This window comes from Palaemon carinicauda, chromosome 40, assembly GCF_036898095.1.
Source record: "Palaemon carinicauda isolate YSFRI2023 chromosome 40, ASM3689809v2, whole genome shotgun sequence".
Lineage (NCBI taxonomy): Eukaryota > Metazoa > Arthropoda > Malacostraca > Decapoda > Palaemonidae > Palaemon > Palaemon carinicauda.
This window is the reverse complement of record NC_090764.1, coordinates 18,634,166-18,661,468: the sequence shown is the minus strand read 5'-3', so window position 1 is coordinate 18,661,468 and position 27,303 is coordinate 18,634,166. Positions and strand designations below refer to the sequence as shown.

The 27,303-nt window shown below is 50.1% G+C and overlaps 1 protein-coding gene across 2 annotated transcripts in view; it reads left to right on the top strand.

Moving 5' to 3' along the window:
* The window catches only part of LOC137631990 (cyclin N-terminal domain-containing protein 1-like), a 51,206-nt gene that overhangs the window by 462 nt on the left and 23,441 nt on the right, over window positions 1-27,303 (top strand). The window contains exon 2 of one of the 2 annotated variants that reach the window (XM_068363978.1): window positions 1,906-1,928. The exons of the other annotated variant lie outside the window; for it this stretch is intronic. Within the exon in view, the coding sequence (XP_068220079.1) occupies window positions 1,906-1,928 (23 nt within the window). The remainder of the gene's footprint in view (window positions 1-1,905; window positions 1,929-27,303) is intronic. 2 annotated transcript variants of the gene reach the window in all.

Genomic DNA, 27,303 nt, shown 5'->3' with positions numbered 1-27,303 from the left:
TCCTCAGATTCCTAGACAGGGTTAAGTCTGTTTGGGGTGCAGATATCTATGGTTATCTACGGATACGTCCCTGATTATACACGATATCTTAGGATAGTCGTTCAGGGGGTTAGAACCCCGTGACACCTGACTGTAATTCTCTTGTAATATCACTCAAAGAAATATATAGTAGGGAGCTGCCGGTGTAGCAGGAAATTTTTCTCCCCCTGACTGAAATTCCCACCGGGAAAATTAGCCTAGGATCGATTTCCCCCCCGGGAAAAGCAGCCTGGGCTGTTATTCCCCCGGGGGGAATTTCAGCCCTAGGATATTTCCCCCCCCCCTAGGCCATGTCTCCCCCACCCTCCCTTACAGAGAAACTGGTAAATTTGTATTGTATTACAGGGAGTGATTTCGAACAGAAAATGTATGTTTTCCTATAGTTAATAACGTGATTTAACCGAATTTGACCTTCATTTCAACCACAATCAAACAGATCAAGCAATTCGGCTAACTTTAAGTTGCACGATGACATTACTAAAGACAGCAATGCTAGATATTTCCATACGTATTTTAGATAAATTTTCCAAATAAGTTTTACTCAATATATAAAAGGTACAAAAAGGGCACAGAACCTAACAAACCCACCTAACCTAACCTAGTAGTATGACAGGTCACAAACTTCAGGTATTTACTGAGAACGGTAAAATTCTCCCCCTTCCCAGGTCACAGCCCCTAGTCGGGGGCAAGCCCCCGGACCCCCTTCCCAGGTCACAAACCTACCCAGGTCACAACCCCTTGAACTATCCCAATATCAGCCTTCATCATAAATTCTTTAAAGTTACATCTGTACAAATTTCTTGAATTGAGGATATATATACTAAAGAATTTTATTGTTCCCTCACATCTTTCGAAATCAGCAAGCTTGTTTTCTAAGCAATATTGCATGGGGTTTGATACGGAATCACCAAGAATCTGAGCAGCACGCTTAAAATTAATTATTCTTTTTTATCCAAGCAATATTTTGTGACCTCAATTTATTGCCTAAATGTAAACTTTCATTGTGCAGCTTTTCTATGAAATCCCATTGAATTTTATTCCCATGACAAACGAAAAAAAAAATAATGGTTACTTCCACCAAGCAAAGGGGGAATCTTGGTCCAGAGGGGGGAATATTATCCTGGGACAAAATTCCCCCGGGGGGATATATATCCTGGGCCATATTTCCCCCGGGGGGAATTTCGGACCGGGGGAAAACCAGACTGTTACACCGGAAGGAACTTATATCAGGACGACATGGCTGTTACCCAAAGATATAGATAAACAACCTAATCTTAGGGCTTGTTTATATTTGCCTGGGGAACGGAAAGGAAGGGAAGCTATGCCACCCCTGCAACCAACCCCTAGGACTCTTGTGTCCTTAACTTTCCCTTAAGTAGGTAAGGATTTTATATCATCTTTCCCTAAAGTAGACCGTATCTGTATGTTAACTTCCATACTGGCTGGCTCCATTCAGTAATGTAGTTTTACATATGTATTCGGTCTGTCAAATTGCGTAAAGGAAGCTAGATTTACCCAAATGATGACTAAAAGAGCCAAAAATACTCTTAGCGGGCCAAATGGATGATAGCATGTAGTCGCATGTACTTAGTTCAACTTTATATTATCATTCTAATAAGCTAAACCAAGCAAAATCAGATGAGCTGAGTAATTAATTAGATAATTAAAATAATGGCAAAATACTATCCCATGTTTTGATTATTGTTATGTCGAGATATTGCCTCTCGTCTTAATTAGTTGTGCAAATACTTGCTTTGTTAAATGCCTTATCATTCATCTGGGTGTTAATCTGTCGCCATAGTTCAGTTATTTCTTTGTGCATTTTACTCAAGATTTCTCATAATTATGACCATCCTTTACTTTCAGATCTTGCCAGACTGAACGATCCAGTACGTAGTGCTAGGTGTTCAGTTAATTCTAAATTTTTTACTTGCATTTTCTTTCCTTTCCACAGTGGGCTGACTTTGGTGTTGGCGCCCTTGAGCTTGTAGTTAAGGTTGTAGCTTGGCCATGTTTAAATGGGCGTATGGTTTTTCTCAAACGCATTTTGCCCTAGCTATTCTGCAGTTTTGCTGTATTATGATTTGAAAACTATTCTACCGTCTCTTAGGTATGTGATACTTTGATTTCTAGCAAAATACATGAACCATGTGTTTTTCCCACTCGCTGTTCTGTGTTTTAAGAAGTTCTGACCACAAGTTTTTGGACCACTTATATAAAGACAATTATGTAGGACCCCAGTGGGAAATTGGGGTTTATGGGGTTGGGAAAACCAGAAAACTAGTGATTCGCAGCAATAATAATGGTCAGAAATGCAAAATAAACAGTTGGAAAAAATATATGGTTCATGTAAGTGGCTTGAAATTTAAGTATCATAAATATCTATGATTCACTTTACGTCCTGATGTGTTTTTTCTCTGCTGTGACTTGCTACATAAAAAAAATTAACATTACATCACTGCTCTTCTGTTTTGGCAAGCAGTACATGGTTGTGCTGCATATACAAGCCCTGTGGGTCGTTATTTCAGGGATATTTTTTTTACTTTCCCATGAGCAACAAGAGCTACATTCTGGACGGAAAGTGTTTTCAACATAATCAATTACCGAAATAGATGAAATTACAGTACACTAAATTTCCAAATATAATGTACTTCTCTCTTAGTGACATCTTTATGTAATGGTAGTCATGCTGAAACTGAAGGGGAGGAGGGGAAAAAATTGGCTGTTGTAGAACAACATCTAGGAACTTGTGCATGAATATTTGGGGGATCGTAATTGGTTAAATATGCCAGGTAATGATTTTGTCATACAAAAAAACAAAAAAAAACAGAACATCTGGCAGAAGCAAATGCAAAGCACTGTACCTCCTAATCAGCCTCCCAAAAGTAAACAATGGACTTAGAGTAAGACATAGAGTTCACATTTTAATTGACCGATACCCAAGTATTATGCTCTATCCCCCATTAATGTTTAGAGAAAAATACCAAGCTAGCCAGAACTCGTCCATTTCTTATAGTGAATTCCAGTTTTTCTAGTAATTAAAGTTTTTAAATATAAAACTTACCCGCTGGTTATATAAGAATGGCTAAAGTCTCTTGACGCCCGGCAGAAAATTCAAAATCTCACGGCTTATCGCAGATATGCCAGGTGTACACTAGCACCCTTGCGGTACAACAGGTAGAACTAGACCAAACCCTTCAGATCTTCTCCTGCCGCCATTGCTGGCTGTACTATTGGAAATTCTCTCTTGCTTTATTACTCTGTTTGGACGTTATTTGGTGATGTACTACGTTTTTTGAGTTTGGGCTTTTGCTTAATTGATTCCTTTTTCATTTACTCTTGAAATCTTTTAGTTTGAGGTTATATTAAATAATTTAACCTTTGTATGTTTTGGCCTCTCTCTTAACTTTTCAATATGGCCGACCCCTCCCCTGTTATTCCTAAGGGTGTTAAAGGTTGTCGTACTCAACTTCCTAAGGTTTCTGTAGATAAACATGATATTTGCATCAAATGTAGGGTAAAATCATGTTCTTTTGGGGATCGGTGTGATGAATGCGTTTCATTAACCGATGATGAATGGGTAACATATGAACGTCATATTAAGAGATTAGAGAGGGACAGGGTTAGGCGCAGTTCATCACACTCTGTTGATTTAACCTTGCCTAATGTCATTGATCCTATTCCTTCCCCCGTATTGGTAGATCAACAACCGAAGGAACCTTCTATGAAGGATATGTTTACCGCTATTCAGGCTCTCGGTGAAAAAGTTGAGTCCTTAGCGGCGGATAGAAATCAGATTTTATCCGAAATCAATGTATTGAAAAATCGTGACTCTGAAGGAAATGTGAAAAGTGTTTCGAATGTGTTCAGTGTTGTGGAGGGTGCGTCTGCTTGATCTTGTCGTTCGCCCAGCCTACGACCTCTTTCAAGCTCCCGAACCCATGTGAGAAGTAATGTCGGAAGGCAAAAGGGAACGAGAGGCTTCATCAATTGTACAGACGTCCCCTCGAGCGTTCCTGCTGCCGTAGCACATGTCGCTCACCCTCATCATAGAAAAGATGAGGTTGGTACGTTTTCACCTTCCTCCGATGAAGGTTCGGGTAGCGAGGCCTGGCGTCATGCATCTAGACCGCTCAAAAGAAAGTCGCACGCGGTCGCGCAACGTCATAAATCGCCTACGCGTCGACCAGGCTGTAGTACTTGGGATACACCTGAGCGTTTCCCTTCCTCTGACGCTTGCACACCTGCGAAACACTCTGACCGTGGTGTAGTTGATGATGTGTTACTGTCAGATGCAGAAATTTTGCCTGTTGCCGATGTGACTATTCATGCTCCGCTGCTTCCGTCAGACTGACTTTCTTCACCCGAAAGTGGGAAACGTGGTGATAGTGAGATAGAAGACGATCTCCCCTTAGAAAAGGAGTCGAATATTTCGCATACTAGCGATCCTAAGTGGTCTATGCTTTTGGGCATGAAACAACAGCTCTCGTCGTTAATGCGGTCTTATCAACCTGCGGTTGGCAGTGCGGTTGGGCGTCGGTCTTTAGACATGTTGTCGCACAGGCGGCCTGATGTGTCTGGTGCTGACGTGTTATCGCACAGGCAATCTCCCATTCACAGTGCTCAACGGCAGGTTGATTTAGATGAGTCGCGTCAGGGAACTGTTGCCAAACAAAAATCAATTTACGGACGTGACGAGGGACGGCGACAAGTGGACGCAATGCGTCACCGTGACGGCTCTTGGCAGTCGACTCATGATACGATGGAGTGTCGTAGTCAACAGCAAGTGGACGCTAGGCATCCACGCGACGGCTCTTGCCAGTTTACTCACGGCATAGAGCGTCAGCGTCAACAGTAAGCGGACGCTAGGTGTCCACGCGACAACACACGGCAGTTGACCCCTGACGCCAAGCGTCAGTCCATTCAACAGCAAGCGGACGCTAGGCGTCCACGCAACGGCACATGACAGTTGACCTTTGACGTCGAGCGTCAGTCCATTCATGGCGTCACACACCAGTCAACATCGACCTCTCCGCTTCAGTTGGAGGCTGTTACCCAAACTACAGGCGAGCTTAAACGAAAGACTAATGATCGCACAACTGAGGCAATTACTGAGCATAGCAAGCATTCTCATTCCGACATTGACTCTTCGGTTCAGGCTGCAGCAGCAGCAGCTGCACTGTCAGAAGATGAACCTGAAGAAGTTTCTGACATGGATGAACCATTAGAAGCCGTTTCGGAAGAGGAAGAAGAGAAACATTATCAACATTCTGTAGATCTTAATTAGTTGATGTTGATTTTCACAGGCCTTTTTCCTGACCACTTTACCCCTGTGGCTCCTCGTTCTTCTCCATCGGAATTTACCTTAGGGAAGGCTACTAAACTGCCCATTTATACTAAGATGGTGCTCTCACGCTCGTCTAAACGAGCCTTGAAATTAATGGGTTCTTGGATGGATTCAAAGAGGACTCTTGGTAAAACGGCCTTTGCTTTTCCACCTGCAAGATTGGCTTCCAAATCCAGTTTGTTCCATAACTGAAATACAAACCACTCTATTTAATATGGGTTATTACTTTCGGCGTAGCTGAAATGACGAGCCATTAGAATTTTAACGAGGGTTTACTACCCCACCGCTAGTTAGCAGGGGGTAGGGAGGGTAGTTTGCTACCCCCCCCCCCCCCCCACACACACCTGTGCTTGAGCTCACTTTGCTCTCGGCTCGAGTGGTAGTCGGACGTGTCCGCTTTCACCCTCGCCTTCTTTGACAGCAATTTTAATGCTTTTTGCTTTTCTTTTGACAGGTGTGCGTGAAGTTGGCCTCTGCTATGCGAAAGTGTCCTGGATTACCCGACCGCCCTTGTGGCACGTATATGTCGGCGGTCGATACAGACCCTCACACCCTATGTCCTTATTGTAGGGGCCAGCGGTGTGATAGAAATAAAGTGTGTGGTGAGTGTAGGCAGTGGTCTACCTCCTAGTGGGAGAGGTTTTCTCGGTGCCGGAAGAAGAAGTCCAGGCGGGATATTTCTCCTTCGAAGGTTTCTTTGAAAGGAGAAAATACCAAGGGCTCTTCTTCCATGGCCCAAACCTCCTCCGAAGCTCCCACTCGATCGGTTTCTTCCGAGAAACTGTCGAGTGGTAGCGTAGACCGTTGTTCTGTTGCCCGATCTCGGGGTTTGGGAGAGGGAGTTGCCTCCCATAGCGAGGCAGCTCCTCCTCCTCCTCCCCCGGGGGAGGATTTAAATATTCCTGTATCTAATGATGATTTGTTTCAGCTTCCTTGGGGCTTGAGAGATCGCCCTCCAAGGAAGCCTTGTTTGACATGATCAGGTTGGGAGCCGCTGTCAAACAATCGCCGACTTTAGCAGAGGATGATCCTCTGTCTATCGTCGACGTTGTCGTGGCAGAGGCTTCCGATGAGCTATCTTAAACCTCTGCTCGTGATGATCCTGCTGTAGCTGAAGGCTTAGTTCCTCCCTCTGCACATCCTTCGAGGGAGGAACTAAGTACAACGGTCTCTCCTGCCGGTGATTCTCCCCCTCGGGGGAGTTCACTCACAGACACTCCTCTTCGGAGGACTGCTGATGGTCAGCCCGCTGACCCCATGGCCCCCAGAGGGCATATAAGGTATAAAGCCCGCCTTCCTCTTCGCTGTAGAGGCCTTCCTTCACCTCACAAGGGTGTTAGGAGGCAGCTCTTCTGTTCATCGTCACCGCAGTCCGCCGCAGAGGAACCTCGGAACCTCACTGTCGTTCTCCGACTCTCCCAGCTACAACCCTGGACCTCTCTGCAGATCGTTCGCGATCTCCTTCGGTGGAAGGTCGTCCTTACAAAGGGCACGCCGACCTTCCACCCGTCAGCCCTGCTGACCTGCCGTCGCCGTTCCTGGCTGCTGTCGCGCTGTGGGTGCCAACTCATCCCGTTGTAAAACGGGCAACGGTCCCTTCGGGGCATCAAGGGCGTATGCTCAAGTTAGTGCATATGTCCCTTACGCGCCAGGTCTCTCCTGCGCGCAAGTGCTCATCGGCAGAAGCTCCTGTTGAAACGCGCTTTTGTTCTCCTGCGCGCCAACGATCTCCTGCGCGCCAACGATCTCCTGCGCGCCCACGATCTTCTGATCTGGGCACAGTGGGGAAGTTAACTTTTTCCCCTGCTCGCCAGCGCTCACCAACGCGCCATCGGTCCTCGCTGGCACGCCATCCCGCGCCCACGCCCATCGCCACAGCCGGATGTGCGCTCTCATGCGCGCCCGCGTGCAAGAGACGTGTCTCCTGCGTGGGCGCGCCCAACGGTATCGCCCGCACGGGCTCTTCGGCCGGACCCTGCACGCCCGAGCGAACAATCCCCTTCGCGCGCGAGCGCTCATCCATCCTTCAGCGCGCCCTCTGCCTTCGCCATCGCTCGCCCGCGCGCCCTCGCCATCGCGCCCTCGCCATCGCTCGCCCGCGCGCGACCCAGGGCATTTCCCATCGCGCGAGCGCCAGCACGCTCCCCAGCACGATCCTCAGCACGATCCTCAACCCCACACGCGCGAGGCTGCAGGACAACGCGTGGCCAGGTCATCATCGTCGTGTTCCCCCCCCTGCAAGCGTAGAACAGTGCCCTCGCCGGAGGGGGGGAAGATTCCAGATAGGTCCAGGGACTTTTCTTCTCCTTCATCTTTTCAGGCGAACCCCCCTTTGGTAACTCCTCTTAGGGATCGGTCGATCCCCTTCCCTCCAGAGGGAGTTTCTGACAGCACAGCTGTCAGTCAGCAGCCTTGGTCCCTGGTCAGAGCAGTCATGCAGGCTTTTAAGCCTGTTCTCTCTGAGCTGGGCCACAAATCATTGGCAGCTTCTACTCCCCTGAAGAGGAAGAGAGGAGTGTCGAACGTGGTAACTTCTCCGAGGGCGAAGCTGACTCCTCGTAAGTCCTTGAGGAAGGCCTCCTCACCCCCCCAGACTTTCACTCCCTCCCTTTCGGACGAAGATTTTCCGTCCTCAGGTGAGTCACACGAGATGAGGCATTCCCCATCGCACCAAAGAGGGAAACCCAACCTCGCGCTGGAAAGTCTTCTCGGGTAGGGGTGGAGAAGAGCCTCCCACCATCGTTGTTGGAGTCCTGCATCCCTCCCAGGAGGGAGTCGAAGGACTCCAAGACTTTGCCGAAGTCATCTTCAAGGCTTAGACCGGAGCCAGCCAAGCACTCGGAGAACGTCCACGAGTCCCCCCAAGAAGAGCCTTTGGGGACGGGAGACTTCGCTGCTAGCCCTTCAGGAGGGGAGCTGCAGGAGTCAGAGCATGCGTTCTGGCAGGTTCTGACCCTTATGAGGAATCTCAATGGGTTTGCGGATCCAGAGATTCCCCCTCGTGAGGGCAAAGACACGGTCTTGGACCGAGTCTTTGGGACTCAAAAACCCTCAAAGGCCAGTGCGGCTTTGCCCTGGTCTCAAGGGGTTAAGAGTGCCAGAGACAAGGTCGAAGCCCAGCTCTCCGAGCTTGCCTCCTCCAGCCGATCCAGTGCCGGCAACAAACTCCTCCCACCTCCTCGTGTCCAACAGAGGTACTTTGACATCATTGAGGAGACTTGTTTAGCTCTTCCCCTACACCATTCTTTGGAAGAGCTTACCAGGGGAGTCCCTCTAGAGAGCGACTCCAACTGGCAGGTCTCGTTCTCGGCGACGAAGATCCTTAGCCAGGAGAAGGTTGCGAAGTGTGCCATGCAGGCAACTTCGTGGCTGGACATCTGGCTAGGGTCCCTAGGCATCCTGTTACATTCAGAGGACTTGTCCAAAGAAAGTACCAGGAAGGCCATGGAGACCTTTTTACTCTCGGGCACTCGTACGATCGAGTTTCTAGCCCACCAAGTCTCGAACTTGTCGGCTAATACCATCTTTAAACGTCGAGATGCGGTGTCTGAGAGATTCCATCAAAAGGTCCCCAATACTGAGATCAGCAGGCTCAGACATTCTTCCGTTATGGGGAAGAACTTTTTCGAGCCTAAGGACGTAGAGCAGGCGGCGGAGAGGTGAAGGAAGTCCAACCAGGACTCTCTCCTACATAGGGCTCTAACATCGAAGCCCTATAAACCTCCAGCACCCCAGCAACCACGTCCTACCAAGACCATGAAACCGGCAGCTGCAGCGAAGACGACGGTGTCTAAGCCCTTTCCTGTCAAGGACAAGAAAGGCAAAAAGTCCTCAAGGGGAGGAAAGAATCCTAGAGGGAGCGGCCAAGGCCGCAAACGCTAGGATTGGCAATCCCCCTGCATGTCCACCAGTGGGGGGATGCCTACAAAGTTGCGCGAACAGGTGGCAGCAACTCGGGGCCGATTCCTGGACGATTTTCGTAATCAGTCAAGGATATCGCGTCCCGTTCACAACATCTCTACCTCCCATGACAGCGGATCCAGTGTCGTTGAGCTCCCTTGCCATGGGATCGGCAAGAGGGCAAGCCCTTCGGGCAGAAATCCAGACCATGTTGAAGAAGGGCGCTCTCCAAGAGGTCATCAACGGGTCCCCAGTCTTCTTCAGTCGACTTTCTTGTAAAGAAGGCGTCTGGAGGCTGGAGACCAGTCATCAACCTCTCGGCTCTGAACAGGTTTGTCAAGCAAACTCCGTTCAGCACGGAGACCGCAGACACGGTCAGACTTGCAGTGAGACTATAAGACTTCATGTGTACACTGGACCTGAAGGACGCGTACTTCCAGATCCTAGACCATCCGTCTTCAAGGAAGTACTTAAGATTCATCCTAGACAACAAGGTGTACCAGTTCAAGGTGCTGCGTTTCAGTCTCTCCACAGCACCACAGGTTTTCACCAGAGTGTTCACCCTAATATCGTCGTGGGCACACAGGATCGGCATCCTAGCAGACTCGGAGTCAGCCCTTCTTCGACACCGAGACAAACTTCTGGGACTTTGCCAAGAACTAGGGATCATGGTGAATCTCGAGAAGTCCTCTCTGCTTCCCATTCAAAGACTGGTATATCTAGGCATGATCATAGACACCAATCTCCACAAAGCCTTCCCATCAGACGACAGGATAGCAAGGCTGAGGAGGGTCGCAAGTCCTTTCCTCAGACGAGAACAACTTCCAGCCCAATTGTCGTTACGTCTCCTCGGTCGCCTCTCATCCTTGGCTCGTCTAGTTCCCAACGGTCGCCTCATGATGAGATCCCTCCAATGGCGACTCAAGTCTTGGTGGAATCAGGGTTACGATTCCCCGGACGTCATGATCCCTATGGGTCCTGCGGAACAAACGGACCTTCAGTAGTGGGTGACAGACGAGAACCTACGAAGAGGAGTGGATCTTCTCGTCCTCCCCCCGGATTTGATGCTGTTTTCGGACGCCTTAAAGAAAGGGTGGGGGCCCCACTTTCTGCAACACAGGACCTCAGGCCTGTGGTCAGAATCAGAAAAGTGCCTCCATATAAATCTGATAGAAATGAAGGCCGTATTCCTGGCCCTTCAACAGTTCCAACAATACCTGGCGGGTCACTATGTGGTGGTGATGAGCGACAACACCACAGTAGTGGATTACATCAACAAGCAAGGAGATACCTTTTCAAAGCAGCTATCCCATCTCACAGTAGAGATACTGAGATGCACCGAAGCCCACTCGATTCCACTATCGGCTCGCTTCATTCCAGGCAAGAGGAATGTGCTCGCCGACAGTCTGAGCAGAGCATCTCAGATAGTGAGTACCGAGTGATCTTTGGATCATCTAGTAACCAACAAAGTCCTGACTTTGTGGGGTTCCCCGACTGTGGATCTGTTCGCTACAGCGCTGAACTTCAAGCTTCCGCTGTCTCGGATCCCAAGGCGCTCTGGCAAGATGCCTTCCAACAACGGTGGGACAACATCCACATATGCGCCTTTCCCCCGTTTTGTCTGATGAGGAGGGTGCTCAACAAGACCAGAATATCGGTCAATCTTTAGATGACCCTTATAGCTCCGCCATGGCATCACGCGGAATGGTTTCCAGACCTTCTGCAACTCCTAACAGAACTTCCGAGAGAACTCCCTCCACGACACGAGCTACTCAAACAACCACACGCCAACATCTTTCACAAAGCCATAGCTTCGCTACGCCTGGAGACTATCCAGCATCTCCTCACTGAGAGAGGATTTTCGCAACAAGTTACGAACAGGATGTCTGGACACCTGCGAAGGTCATCCGCATCTGACTACCAGGCAAAGTGGGGAGTCTTCTGTGGTTGGTGTCGTGGAAGGGGTATCTCTCCACTCGATGCCACTATTCCAGCAATAGCGGAGTTCTTCGTGTATTTGCGGGAAGAAATGCGCCTTTCAGTCTCGGCAGTGAAAGGCTATTGCTCAGCCTTAAGTGTAGCCTTCAGGCTCAAAGGTGTGGACATTTCTTACTCGCTGGAACTTTCCCTACTCATACGAAGTTATGAACTTACCTGCCCTCAGTCGGAAGTGAGACCTCCTCCATGGAACGTGGTTAGAGTTCTCAGGTCTCTTAAGAGACCTCCCTACGAATCATTACGCCAGGCTTCAGATCGCCACCTAACTTGGAAGACGGTGTTCCTACTAGCTTTGGCCTCGGCCAAGCGAGTCAGTGAACTTTATGGTCTCTCTTATGGCATCGCCCATTCAAGGGGATGGGGGAGGTAACGTTCAGGTTCGTCCCTGAGTTTATTGCTAAGACTCAGAATCCGGGAGTGCCGGACCCTCGGTTCGACTCCTTCCAGATTTCAAGTCTTCGTTCTGTAACAGATGACCCAGACCATCTCCTACTGAGTCCAGTAAGGAGTCTGAGGCTATATCTCAAAAGAACGGCTGCAGTTCGTCCCCAGGTGCAGGCATTGTTTGTGAGCACTGGGAGGACTAAGGAGGGTTACCAAGAATACCATCTCGGCATGGATTCATAGGGTGATCCATCTGCCCCTGAATCCAGACCCTCCTCCGTCACGTCGCCCTAGAGCACATGATGTCAGGGGCGTAGCCACGTCCCTGGCCTTCAAGAAAAACTTTTCAATGACGCAGGTGCTACAAGCTGGGGTGTGGAAGCGTCAGACAACCTTTACAGCCCACTACCTGCAAGACGTGACCCACAGGAGGCTTGATACGTTTTCTATCAGCCCTGTGGTGGCTGCACAACAGCTGGTTTAAAACCTCAGGTTCCTTAATGGACAAGTAGCAGATGGTTGAGGCCATTGTTACCCGGTTTTAGTAAGCATGAATGAAAAGGTTTGTCTGGCCCTTATTCTTTTCTTCATCCTCCCCTCTCTTGGGGAAAGCAGCATCCTGGGTTCTCTGCACAGCTGACCTCGAACCACTGCAGGTAAACCATGCTTCCTTGTGTTCCTAGTATTAAGCTAATACTGTCACATCCCCATACCCTGACGAGGTGGTATTGGGAGAGTCCTAGCCTAAAGTTTCCATCTGAAGGACTACAGGTCAACTTCCTAGGACGAGTCACACTTCATACCTTCACACACAGCTTATGTAGGCCGCAACCCTTGCGTAGCAAGGTTCTAGCGAGGTGCAGGGACTCCTTATTGTTGAGTGCTGACACACTCGTATACTGAGTCCCCGGGCAAAACCAAAAGCCAGTACTGGCTGGGACTTTCCACCCTTCCTAACGGGTGAGTCACCCATATTAAATAGCGTGGTTCGTATTTCAGTTACGGAACAAATGACAAATTTGTAGGTAATTTGTATTTTTCCTAATTATACAAACCTTAGCTATTTAATCAAACTTGCCCACCAGCCCTATCCCCCTTGAAGTCCTACCTCTAAGCAAAGTGAGCTCAAGCACAGGTGTGTGTGTGTGTGTGTGTGTGTGGGGCGGGTTGGGGGGGGTAGCAAGCTACCCTCCCTACCCCCCGCTAACTGACGGTGGGGTAGTAAACCCTTGTTAAAATTCTAATGGTTCGTCATTTCAGCTACGCCGAAAGTAATAACCCATATTAAATAGCTAAGGTTTGTATAGTTAGGAAAAATACAAATTACCTACGAATTTGTCATGTTTGGTACAAGACTGGGGAAGTTCTGGGCTTGGGAATTCCTGCTTCTGCCCAGGGAGATTTCTCGAGTCTGGTAGATTCTTCTCGTCGTCTGGCCTTGAGAAAAACAAAGGTATGGTGGTCAATGACAGAGTTTGACCATTTACTTAAAGGCTTGTTCAGAGCCTTTGAAGTTTTTAATTATCTAGATTTGTCGTTGGGAGCCTTAAGCAAGAAGGTCTCTGAAATGAAAAGCACGAACACTAGTGGCCTTATTCCTTTGATGTCCTGCATGGACAAGGGTGTGAGGGATGGCTCTAACGAGTTAGCTGCTCTGTTCACGGCTGGAGTGATTAAGAAGAGGGCTACTCTATGTTCCTTTCTCTCAGTGGGAGTCTCCCCTTACCAGAGATCGGAGGTACTATTCTCCCCTCTGTCGTCTACTCTATTTCCACAAGAGTTGGTAGGGGAAGTTGCCACTGCTCTCACCCAAAAGGCCACACATGACCTAGTGGCCAATACGGCCAGGACTCTACCTTCTTCGTTTTTGTCCCGTAAACCAAAGGAAAGTACTTCTGGGGTACGACCTTCTCAGCCCTTTCGTGGTAAACCTACCAGAAGGGGTTCTTTTAGATCCGACGGGAGGAAATCTAAGAAGAGAGGAGCCAAGACTGGCCTAGGTAAAGTCTGACTGCCCTATCCTTCAGACAGCAGTAGGGGCCAGGCTGAATTACTTCTGGAAGGCCTGGGAGAGGAATGGAGCGGACCCCTGGTCCGTCCAAGTGTTGAAGGAAGGATACAAGATCCCATTTCTATCAAATCCTCCACTAGTCATAGATCCGGTGGATCTTTCGCCCAAATAAAGGGAGGGGCCAAAGAGGCAGGCCATGCGGCTTCAGATGTCTCTGTTACTAGAGAAGCAAGCAATAGGGAGAGTGCAATATTTAACATCTCCGGGGTTTTACAACCGGCTTTTCTTAGTCTCCAATAGTTCAGGGGAATGGATACTGGTTCTGGACGTAAGTGTTCTAAATGGTTACGTCCAGGATGCGACGTTTACCATGGAGACTCAGATGACGGTTCTTGCGGCGGTAAGGAAGGGCGATTGTATGGTCTCATTAGACCTCCAGGATGCCTACTTCTGTATTCCAATACATCCCAGCTGCAGACGTTAGCTGAGATTCCTGTACGGAAACAAGGTCTTCCAATTCAGAGCCTTATGTTTCGGTCTCAGCACAGCTCCTCTGTTGTTCACCAAGATCATGCTGAATGTAGCAAGCATGCTGCATTCAAGGAGAATCAGGGCCTCCCTGTACCTGGACGATTGGCTAATAAGAGCCACCTCAGCCGATTGCTGTTTGAAGGACCTGAGAATGACACTGGAATTGACCAAGGAACTGGGACTCCTGGTGAGTTCGAAGAAATCGCAGCTGGCTCCATCCCAGAAGATTCTTTATTTGGGGATGGAGATTCACAGTCAGAGTTTTCAGGCTTTTCCGTCGCCTGTGGGGATCCAGACAGCTCTCCTAAAACTTCAGGCTTTTATAAAGAAGGACCTCAGCTCAGTAAGGGAATGGATGAGCCTCCTGGGGACTCTCTCATTATTGGAGAAGTTTGTAACTCTGGGGAGGTTACATTTACGCCCCCTTCAGTTTCATCTCAATTGGCATTGGAAAAAAGGGGACAGTCTCGACAGGTAAAGCATTCCTATCACGGACTCCATAAAGTCACATCTTCAATGGTGGAACAGCGAGCACAGACTGAAGGAAGGCCTGTCATTACATCAGAAGAGCCCAGACCGCGTGTTGTTTTCCGACACCTCAAACTCGGGGTGGGGAGCAACATTAAGGAAGGAGGAGCTCTCGGGCCAGTGGACGATAGAGCAAAAAACTCTCCACATAAACCAAAAGGAGTTTTTGGCGATACATCTAGCCCTCAAAGGCTTCGAAGAGCATTTCCTGGTCAAGGTAGTCCAAATCAATGCGGACAGCACCACAGTTCTAGCTTATATAGCAAAGCAAGGGGGGACCCACTCATGGACTCTGTACGAGATAGCGAGGCCTCTTCTCATATGGGCAGAGGAAAGGAAAGCGACACTTTTGACTCGGTTTATTCAGGGGGTCAACAATGTAAGTGCGGACAGACTCAGCAGTAGGAATCAAGTTCTCCCCACAGAATGGATGTTACACCAAGAGGTCTGCTAGAGTCTGTCGCGGTTATGGGGACGTCCTCTCGTAGATCTTTTTGCAACCGTAAAGACAAAGAGACTGGAGTGTTACTGCTCACCGGTACCTGATCCCGAAGCCATGCGCATAGACGCTTTCCTAACGAATTGGTCATACATGGAGGTGTATGCATTCCCACCGTTCAAGATCCTTTGCAAGGTGATACAGAAGTTCATGTCCCACGAAGAAACCAGAATGACTCTGATAGCTCCGTTCTGGCCGTCAAGAAGCTGGTTTCCAGAGGTACTGGAATGGATGGTAGATTTCCCGAAAAGCCTTCCCTGAAGACCAGATCTTCTCAGACAACCTCACTTGGCTTGAAACCACCTAAACCTCCGAGCTCTACGTCTGACGGCCTTCAGACTATCGAAAAACTCGCTAGAGCTAGAGGCTTTTCGAAGAAGGCAGCCAAAGCTATTGCGAGAGCAAGGAGGTCTTCCACCATCAAGGTGTATCAGTCCAACTGGGAGTTATTCAGAGAATGGTGTAGAGCTAACTCGGTTTCTTCATCCAGTACCTCTTTAGCTCAGACAGCAGATTTCTTCCTAGACCTCAGAAATAAACATAACTTCTCATCCTCTACAATCAAAGGTTACAGAAGTATGTTGGCTATGGTTTTTAGACACAGGAACTTGACCTCTCCAATAATAAGGATCTGCAGAACCTGCTTAAGTCTTTTGATACTTCCAAGAAAAGACAAGCAGAATCGCTTGTCTGGAACTTGGACGTAGTGCTTAAATTCCTCATGAGTGACAGATTTGAGCCTTTACACTCTGCTTCGTTTAAGGATCTAACCCTGAAAACTTTGTTTCTGGTTAGTCTAGCCACTGCTAAAAGGGTTAGTGAAGTCCACGCTTTAAGCAGGAACATTGGTTTCCGGGATGGGAAAACCATTTGCTCCTTACAGTTGGGTTTTTTGGCCAAGAATGAAAATCCTTCCCAGCCATGGCCGAAATCCTTCGAGATTCCTAACCTTTATGATGTGGTGGGAGACGAGTTGGAGAAAGTGCTTTGCCCTGTAAGAGCATTACGACTCTATTTGGACAGAACTAAGAGTTTGAGAGGAGACTCAGACGTTTTGTGGTGTGCAGTTCGAAAACCCTCACTGCCCATGTCAAAGAATGCCTTATCCTTTTTCATTAGGCTCTTGATTAGAGTAGCTCACGCCCAGTGTGATGAGGCAGATCAGAGGCTTCTCAAAGTGAAGACACATGAAGTCAGAGCGGTAGTGACTTCAGTGGCTTTTATACAGAACCGTTCTCTGCAAAGTTTGATGGATACGACCTTTTGGAGGAGTAAGTCCATATTCGCATCTCATTATTTAAAACATGTTGAGACTCTATGAGGACTTATACATTGGGTCCATTCGTGGCAGCGAATGCGATAGTAGGGGAGTGATCTACCACTACGTTCCCTTTTCCTAATACCCTTTTCTTTCTCTTGGAACTTGGTTTTTAGTTATGGTTGTATGTGGAGATTGGTCGTCAGTCTTCCGCAATCTATTGTTTGGTCAGGTGGTCAATTTGTTCCTAGGGTGCCCCCGGAACAAGGGTATTACTTGAGGTCCTGTCATGTTATAGGTTATTGCACCGTTTGACAGCTCCTAGAGATCATCAGGCCCCTGGGTGGACCACTGGATCTCCTAAGGATAGCAGACAAAATGAGGCAGAGTATCATTGCTGTCAGCTTCCTTATCAGGTGAGAACCTCTTAAGTTGTTTATGTAACTCTTAAGTGAATTTCCAATTATGTAGCTGTCTCTGACCTGCCACCAAGGGTGTCAATCAGCCATTCTTATTTAACCAGCAGGTAAGTTTTATATTTAAAAATGATATTTTCATAATAAAATAAATTTTTGAATATACTTACCCGCTGGTTATATAAAGTTAAAAACTCACCCTCCTCCCCTCTAGAGACCATAGGGCATGGAAGATCTGAAGGGTTTGGTATAGTTCTACCTGTTGTACCGCGAGGGCGCTAGTGTACCCCTGGCATATCTGCGATAAGCCGCGAAATTTTGAATTTTCTGCCGGGTGTCAAGAGACTTTAGCCATTCTTATATAACCAGCGGGTAAGTATATTCAAATATTTATTTTATTATGAAAATATCATATTATATATTAACAAAATAGGTTATTCAATCCACTATACCTGCTTGATTTTTTATTAGTAGATATGTGGGCCTTTTGAGCAATAAGGAACGAAGTACACTAAAAGACTAAATGCTAAAAAGGAGCTTTAATGCTTTTATGTTCCAGGTATTAATGCACTAATTTCATTATAATGTCATTAGTTTATAATAAAAAACGATGTTGTTGCCCATTACCAGGAATTTTTATGAAGGGGTTGGGGCAGCAAATGTGAAATTAGTTTTGTACACCAACAAAAATGGAAGAAATGCTTTAGCTGCAAGAAAAGCAGTCATAAGAATACATTGTTTGCATGTACAGCACAGTACTGTATAATCTATGCCAGTCACAAAGCAAATTATAAAAAATCGAGATTTATTCCTACGCGGATAAAACTTCCGAGTCATTTAATGGGGTTTCTTCTGTAGTATCATAAGACCAAATAAAGAATGAAAAGACTAAAAGGCTATCATGAACAAACTAGATTTGTTCCGTAACCGAAATACAAACCACGCTATTTACATAAGGGGTTTACTTTCGACGTAGCTGAAATTGACGAGCCATTAGATTTTAACGATGGTTTACTACCCCGCGCTAGTTAGCAGGGGTAGGGGGAGGGGTAGCTTGCTACCCCTCCCCCCCTCACACACCGGTGAAATGTCTCACTTCAATTTTGGCTCGGACGATGGACAGACGTTCCTGTCTTCGTCCTTGCTTGGCAGCCATTATTTGTTTTGTCTTTACTTAATCACTTACTTTTCTTATAGTCAGTATATATGTAAACATTTTTTCGTGTTTATGTATATATTTGAGTAAAGAAATCAGGAAGTTTCCTTTTCAGAGTTCGTGCTTGTGTGTGTAGTGTACCATATCTCCGTGGAGCCCTCGGCAGTTAGGCCACCACGGTGTAATTTCATGGGTCGCGATCGAGTTCGGCTACGGTCTCTCTCTCTCTCTCTCTCTCTCTCTTTCTCTCTCTCTCTCTCTCTCTCTCTCTCTCTCTCTCTCTCTCTCTCTTCTCTCTCTCTCTCTGAGGTAGTTCACCCTTTACTATGTTTTACCTTTACTACGTCTGAGTAGCTTCCTTCCCGTGTGGATGGGGTTGCTATGCCGTACATTTTGTCTCAATTAGTTTATAAATCTAATTGTATTTGTTGACTTTTCAGCTTTTGTAGAACGATTCCTTTCGGGGTTTTCGTTCTTTATTTAGTGAACATTCATATTTAAATTACATAATTACATAATTATAATTGTTATACAGTAATTCTGTGTTTGTTACAGCTCTCCTTCCGTGAGTGTAAGTGGTTTTGAGGGCACGTGCCTGTTGTGTAATTCTTGTGTTCTTTTCCCTCGGGATTCCTCTTCGGAGTCTTCCTGGGAATGAATGTTAACTAATGATTTTTTTTTTTTTTTTTTTCACAGTTAACGATCTAGTTTCGTTTCTGTAATGTGGCATCGAAGCGAGCTGTCTTGTTGGGGCCTGGGGAATCTGCTGTTGCTGCCTCCCCTATAGATCTTCGTCAGGGGCGTGTCCTGGAAGTGCTCCCGTGACGAATGAGCTCTCCAGTTCATTTTAGAACACTCGGGAGGCTCGCCTCCTTGGGTGGGTAACTTCCCTTCCGAGGGAAGTTTTCCTATCCAGGTTTGAGCTTTTTCCCTTCGGGGGGAACTCCTCTTTCCTTTATTTTGTTCCTGGTCCTCCGGCGGTTGCAAGCTCGGACCATGGAATTCGTGCGACTATGCTCTTGGTGCTGAGCGGTCGCACCTGCTGTTACGCTCAAGGGGCTGAGCAACTGCAGGGGCCCCTCTTCGGAGGATTGCTCTTTTTAGGTCACTGGCTGACCCGCCTGCGAGTGCTTCTCCCCCGGGGGGAGTTCACCACAGAGACTCCTCTTCGGAGGACTCCGTCTGCTGTTGTTGCTGAAGGCTCAATCCCCTTCGGGGGGCAGCTGAGCCCTACGGTTTCTCCCGCGAGTGCTTCTCCCCCGAGGGGGAGTGCACCACAGAGACACCTCTTTGGAGGCCTCCGTCTGCTGTTGTTGCTGAAGCCTCTGTCCCCTTTAGGGGGCAGTTGAGCCTACGGTCTCTCCTGCTAGTGCTTCTCCCCTGGGGGGAAGTTCACCGCAGAGACTCCTCTTCGGAGGACTCCTCCTGCTGTTGTTGCTGAGGGCGCAGTTTCCCTTTGGGGACAGCTGATGCCTACGGTCTCTCCTGCAAGTGACTCATCCCCTCAGGGGAGGTCACGTTCAGAGACTCCTCTTTGGAGGTCGGAGGGTGTTGCACCTGTCCGAGGTCGTCTTCATCTTTGTTCGACGTTCTCCGCAGAGGACCCTCCTTGACGAGTACCGACCGTTGCTGCTGCTTCTCCTGCCAGACCTTCTAGTCTTCACCTCCGTTCCTGGACGCAGATGCGCAGTGGGCGCCAACACACCCTGTTTACAACGGGCACCGGTACCTTCGGGTCTAAGGGGCTTATTCCACAGGGTGGGTAAGTCTCTTAAGTGCCAGGTTTTTTTTCTGCGCGCCCACGATCTCATGCGCGCCCCGCGCGCAGTAGCGCTCTAGCGCTCGCCTGCTGTGGACCACGATATCCGGTAGCTGAGTCTCGCCGTAGATCTTCTTCCTGCTCGCCAGCGCTCACCTGTCCTTCTGTGCGCCAGCTGTCTTCAGTTCGCCAGCGCTCATCTGCGCGCCCTTTCCTGCTACGCGCCAATGGGCGCCAACGGTTTTCCTGAACGCCCAGGATTGCCTGCTTGACAACTCGCATCAGCACTCTCCTTCCTGGTGCTCCTGCGCGCCTTCTGATTAGCGCGATGCGCGCTAATGTTCGCCCTCTCGCCCACGATCTATCAGACCTGGGCGCAGGCAAGAAGTTTTTCCAGTCGCCTTCTCGCCGTCAACCTTCTCTAGTCTCCTACGCGCCCGCGCGATTCTTCGCCTGCACGCTAGCGTTTTTTAACGCACCACCGCTTGCCATCGCTTGCCAACGCGCCATCGCTCGTTAACGCGCCATCGCCCGCCTACGCGCCATCGCCCGCCTACGCGCCATCGGTCTCCCGGCCGCCTGCGCTCGCCCTCGCGACCACGCGCCCATGGGTCCACGCACATGCGAACCCATGTTCGCCCTCGCGCGAACCAACGGTGTTCCATCGCGTGAGCGCCAGCGCGATTCCTGCCAATAAGCCATCGCTCGCCAACGCGCTGTCGCTCGCCTACGCGTCATCGCTCGCCTGCGCACTATCGGATTCCGACCGCCAGCTCTCTCCCTTCCAACCACGCTCGCCCTCCTTCTGCGCTGCCTCGCGCACTTTCGTCTGCGTGCCCGCGCACGGGCGCTTCCATGTTCGCCCACGCGCAAACCATTGATTTATCATCGCGCGAGCGCCAGGGCGATTGCGACCACGATTCCTGTCGGGGTTTCGCAACATGGGCAACCTGGCGAGTCTTCTGGAGCGCGTATTTCCAGAACACGGTCTTCACCACGTAAACGCAGAGTATGGCACGTGCAAGAGCAGGAAGAATCTTCAGGGAGGTCTGAGCAACATTCTTCTTTCCAGAACCTGGTTTAGCCCTTCTTCCTCACCATTCCCTGGAAGGGTCTTGCCAGGGAGTTTTTCTTTCGAGATTTCTCTGTCGGGCAGTGGGTGACTGGTTTAGCCCTTCCTCTTCACCATTTCGGGGAAGGGGCTTACCAGGCCTTTCCCTCCCCGGTTGCGACCCGAGGTTTTGTACAAGGAAGCTCCAGGAAGATCATGGGTACTTTCCTTCTCTCGGGCTCAAGCACCTTTGCGTTCCGTCACCAAGTTTCGAACTTGCGGGCAAACTCGTTGTTGGAGCATCTAGACGCAGTGACCGAGGGCTTCCTCTCGGGAGTCCCATCCGTGGATGTCGACAAGCTCAGACACTCTTCCATCCTTGGGAAGAGCTTGTTTGAGCCCAAGGACAGAGAAATGGACAGCTGTTGTGCGGAGGAAGTCGAATTCCGTTTTCACTCCTCCAAGGCGCTTAATTCCAGACCCTACAAGCCTCAGACGCCTCTTCATTCAGCCTCGTCAGCCTAGGTTATCGGAACCGGCTACGGCAGCTAAGACAAGGTGTACAATAGCAGTCCCTTCCTGTCAGGGACAGGTAGGACGGGAAGTTCTCTCGGGGAGGCATAATCCTGGAGGGAGCAGCAGAGTTCACAAACTCTAGGATTGGCAACCCCCCTTGCAGGTCTCATGCTGGGGGGATGCCTAAGGTTACTCGTCCGGATAACAGCTTCCCGATGCCGATTCCTGCACAATCTCCGTGATCAGCCAAGGATTTCGCACCTCGCTCTTAACATCTCTCCTCCACTGTCAGCGAATCCAGTGTCGCTGAGCCTCTATGCCATGGGGTCGGCAAGAGGTTTGCCCGTTGGGCAGAAGAAGCCATGCTTTAGGAGGTCCTCAATAGGGTCGTCGACGGCTTCCCCCCCGGCTTCTTCAGTCGATCCTTTCTTGTAGGAAAGCATCTGAGACGGGAGTTCCGTCGTCGACCTCTCAGCTCTGATCAAGTTTGTCGGACAAACTTCGTCCAGCGTGGAATAGCAGAGTCGATCAGACTGGTAACGAGACCGCAAGACTCCTTATGCCCTGGATCGGAAGGACGGGTACTTCCAGGTCCCATTCCATCCATCTTCCAGGAAGCACTTGGAATTCAGCCTAGACTACAGATGTTCCTACTTAGGATGCTGTGTGGCGATCCCGCCGCAGCATCGCAGGTTTTCACCAAAGAACTCTCCCTGCTTTCCTGATGGCCGCTCAGGAGCAGGCTTCCTCCTCCTTCGCTTTTTGGAGGTCTGGCCAACTCCGGTAGTCTCGGGTTCGACCTTCTTCAACACCGGGACAAGCTTCTGGGACTTTACCAAGAGTGAGGGATCATGGTAATTCGCTAGGAGCCTTCTCTACTTCTGCCTCAACATCTGGAATGTCTAGCCATGATATTGACTCCTTCTCTGAGCCTTCCCTTCAGTTGAGTGTGGCAAGGCTGAGGAGAGTCGCAGAACCTTTTCTCAGTCAAGGGGTGCTTTCAGCCCTATCTTGGAACGTTTCCTGGGTCTCCTTTCCTCATTGACCCGTCTTAAGTCCCGAACGGCCGCCTCAGGATAAGTTCCCTGTTAGGCGGCCCAAGTTCCGGTGGAATCAAAGCAACGATTAACAGGACTTCTGGCCCCTATGGGACCAGCGGAACGATTAGACCTGCAATGGGTGTTGACCTGTGGAACCTCTTGCATGGGAGTGGATATTCTCGTCTCTTCCCCGCATTTGATGCTGTTCTCGGACTCGTCAAAGAAAAGGGGGGGGGGGGGGGGGGATGTTCTGGTTCAGGCCTATGGTCAGGACCTGAAGGGTACCTCCTCATCATTCAGGTAGGCTTAGAGGCCGTAGTCTGGCCATTCTACAGATCCTACAGATCCTGCCAAGTCGCTCCATGCACGACAACTCCATGGTACTGGCATATTCCAACCAGCAGGGAGGTACATTTTCATACTTTCGCATTTTGCAGTAGGGATACTGAGATGATCCGAAGTCCACTCAATACCACTATCGGCTCGCTCATTCCGGGCAGAGGAATGTTCTCTCTAACAATCTGAGCAGAGCCTCACAGATAGAGAGCACCTGGGGGTCTTTGGCCTCTAGTAACCAGCAAGTCCTGGCCTGGGGGACCTGATCACGACAGCTTGGAACTTCAAGCTTCCGCTGTACTTCCCCCCCAGTCTCAGACCCCAAGACTCTTTGGCAAGATGCTTTTCGGTGACGGTGGGACAGCATCGACGCCTACGTCTTCCCACCATTGTTGTCTGTTGAGGAGGGGTCTCAACGAGACTAGGTTGGCTGTCAACCTTTCGATGGCCCTGAGGGCTCTGCTGCAACTATACGCAGTACGGTTTCCGGACCTTCTGCATCCCCTGACGGAACTCCCGGGAGAGCTTCTTCCACGACACAGGCTACTCAAACAACCACACTTCAACATCTTTCACAAGCAGTAGCATCGCTTCGGCTTCACGCCTAGAGACACTTCGCCGCCTCCTCACGAAGAGACAACCCGCAACAGTCGCGGAGCGGAGGTTGCATCTCCTGCGATAGTCATCCGCAGGGGTCTACCAGGCGAAGTGGAGAGTCTTCTGTGGTTGGTGTCGTGGGAGAGGTACCTCTTCCCTTGAGGCCTCTACTCCAGCAATAACGGAGTTATTGCTTATCGGCGGGAGGAAACTCGTTTCCGCTCTCGGCAGTGAAGCCTATCGCTCAGCCTTTCCCTGGCCTTCAGGCTAAAGGAATAGGTTTTTTTCCTTCCCGCTGGATCTTTCTTCGCTCATGCGAAGCTACGAACGTACCTGCCCCCAGTCGGAGTGAGACAACCTCCATGGAGCATGGTTCGGACTCTTAAGTCCCTTAAGAGATCTTCTTACGAACCATTACGTCAGGCCTCTGATCGTCGTCCGTCTTGGAGGACGGTGCTCCTGCTCACTCTGGCCTCGGCCAGTGTGTAAGCAATCTTCATGGTCTCGTACGACTCTGCCTTTCAAGAGAATAGGGGGAGGTAACATTCAGGTTCGCTCCTGAGTTGTTTTCTCGACTCAGAATCTTGGAGTCCCGGACCTTCGGTTCGACTCCTTCAAGATTTCGAGTCTCCGTTCTGTATCAGATGACCCAGACCTTCTCCTTCTTGCCAGTAAAGGAACCGAGGGGTTATCTTTGAGAACAGCTGCAGTTTGTCCTCACGTGCAAGCCCGGTTTGGGAGCACAGGAAGGACACGGGAGAGTCACCAGTATGCCTCTTCAGCTCGGACTCAAGGGCATTCATCTCGAGCTGAATCCAGACCCTCCCCCGTCACGTCGCCCTACAGCACGATGTCGGATACATCGCAACGTCCCTCGCCTTCAAGAAGAACTACTCTGTGACGCAGGTGCTACAAGCTGGAGTCTGGAAGCGTCTAGTGACCTTCGCAGCCCACTTCCTGCAGGACGTGACCCACGGGTATTGATACGTTTCTATTGCTCTGTGGTGGCTACACAACAGCTGGTCTAACCTAAGGCTCCTTTTTGGACAGGTAGCAGAAGGTTGAGGGCATTGTTACCAGGTTTTAGACTGCATGAACGGAAGAAGTATGTCTGGCCTTTACTTCTTTCTTCATCGTCCCCTCTACTGGGGAAGCAGCATCCTGGTCTCTGCATAGCTGACCTCAAACCTCTGCAGGTAAACCATGCTTCCTTGTGTTCCAAGTATTAAGACATTACTGTCGCGTCCCCCATACCCTGACGAGGTGGTATTGGGAACGTCCTAACCCAGAGTTCCTTCTAGAACTCCAGGTCAACTGCCTAGGACGGGTCACACTTTCTTCCTTCACACACAAGCTTATGTAGGCCACACGTTTCCTTGCGGAGCAAGGAACTTGTGAGGTGCAGGGACTCCTTTTCTCGAGTGCGACTCACTCAGATTCTGAGTCCCCGGGTAAGCCAAAGCCAGTATGGCTGGGGACTTTCCACCCGTCCTAAGGGGTAAGTCACCCTATGTAAATAGCGTGGTTTGTATTTCGGTTACGGAACAAATGACAAATTAGGAGATAATTTGTATTTTTCCTAACCATACAAACCTTAGCTATATACACATATTTGCCCGCCAGCCCTGTCCCCCAAGTCAAGTCCTACCTCTAAGTGAAGTGAGACATTTCACCGCTGTGTGAGGGTGGGAGGGGTAGCAAGCTACCCCTCCCCCTACCCCTGCTAACTAGCGCGGGGTAGTAGACCCTCGTGAAAATCTAATGGCTCGTCAATTTCAGCTACGCTGAAAGTAAACCCCCTATGTAAATAGCTAAGGTTTGTATGGTTAGGAAAAATACAAATTTATCTCCGAATTTGTCATATTTGTTCCGTAACCGAAGTACAAACCTTAGCTATTTACATTGGGTTTACTTTCGGCGTAGCCAAAATTGACGAGCCAATAGATTTTAACGAGGGTTAACTACCCCCGCGCTAGTTAGCGGGGGTAGGGGAAGGGGTAGCTTGCTACCCCTCCCCCCCCCCACACACACCGGTGATTTGCTTCACTTCACTTTTGGCTCGGACGATGTGCAGACGTGTCTGTCTATCGTCCTCGTTGTTGACAGCCTTAATCTTTTCTTTGCTTTTCCTCAGCTGTGTGTTTGAAGTTGGCCTCGCCCTTTGGTGTTCATCATGCGCAAGTGCCCTGGGATCGCCGGCCGCCCTTGCGGTACCTTCATGTCTGCGGTGGATACCGATCCTCACACCCTTTGCCCGCAGTGTCGAGGCCGACGGTGTGATAGAGAAAATACATGTAGCGAGTGGTCTGCTTCCCAGTGGGAGAGGTTTGCCCACCGGCGTAAGAAGAAGTCCAAGAGAGACCGTTCTCCTTCGAGGGTTGCCTTGAAAGAGGAAGGCTCTCGGGACTCTTCTTCCGCCGCCCAAACCTCCTCCGAAGCTCCCCCTCGTCCGGCTTCTAGTGAGAGGCCGCCGAGTGGGAGCGCAGGCCCTAGTTCTGTTTCCCGACCTCGGGGTGCGGGAGAGGGCGTCGTCTCCCATAGCGGGGCAGCTCCCCCTCCTCCGGGGGAGGATTTTGATAATGTTAATCCTATGTATAATGATGATCTTTTTCAGCTTTGGGCTTCCTTGGGGCTTAAGGGCCTGCCCTCCAAGGAAGCCCTATTTGACCTTATTCAGTTAGGGGCCGCTGTCAAGCAGTCGCCGGTGATAGCAGAGGTAGATCCTCTGTCTATCGTCGACGTCGTGGTGGCAGAGGTTTCCGACAAGTCTGGTCAAACCTCTGCGGCTCCTGATGTTGATTACGTTGCTGAAGGCTCTCCTCCCCCTTCTGTACATCCTTCGGAGGGGGAAGGGGCTCTCCTGCGGCTAAGTCTCCCCCTCGGGGGAGCACTCTGACTGAGACTCCTCTTCGGAGGACTGATGATCCTGACGACCTCCCTCGTGGCCGCCTTCGCCGTAAGGCTAATCGTCCGCTTCGCCGCAAGGGCCTCCCATCTCCCTATAAGGGTGTCAAGAGGCGCCTTTTTGAGTCTTCTCCTCCTCCGTCCTCCGATGGGGACTCTCCTCGCCAGAAGCAGTCTGTAGCAGCCGTGTCCTTAGACCTCTCCGGGGATCGTTCACGTTCTCCCACGCCTTCCAGACCTTCTACTTCCTGTGCAGACGGCCAGCAGTCTTCTGATCTCGTCAGCCGACGGGCACCGGTCCCTTCGGGGCAAAGGGATGTCGCCCACGGTGTGGCGGCTTCCCTTGTGCGTCAGGGTTCCCCTGCGCGCCCTTCTGCGCGTTCACGCGTAGTAGCACACCAACGCTCTCCTGATCGCCAGCGCTCTCCTGTTCGCCAGCGCTCTTCTGATGATCAACGCCCTACTGCTCGCCAGCGCTCTCCTAAGGACAACGAACATCCTCCTGTTCCTGCTGCACGCCCAGCGCGCCAACGGTCTCCTGAGCGCACTAGATCTCCTGCTCGTCAACGCGCGCACCTGCGCTTCCAGTTCCTGACACGCGCCCTGTGCGCCCACGCTCGCCCACGCGCCCTAGAACTCCGGTTCAGGACATGGGCAAGGACTCAACTTCTCCTCCCCCTCGCGATCCTGCTCGTCAGCTTTCTCCTGCGCAGCAACGCGCGCGGTCTCCTGCGCGTACATCTAGAGTTCCTGCTCGCCCACGCGCCTCCTCTTCCTGAGCCCACTCGCGAGCGTTCGCCTTTGCGCGTTGCGCCGATAGCTCCTGCACAGCCTTCTACGTGCCGTCTCCCTGCTCGCCAGCATTCTCCAGCGCGACAGCGATCTCCGACGCATCAACATTCTCCTGCTCGTCAGCGATCTCCTGCATGTCAACGATCACCAGCGCATCAGCGTTCCCCTGAGTGCCGGCGATCTCCAGATCCCCCTCGTGATCCATCGCCTGTGCGCAAGCGCTCTCCTACGAGTCAGCGCC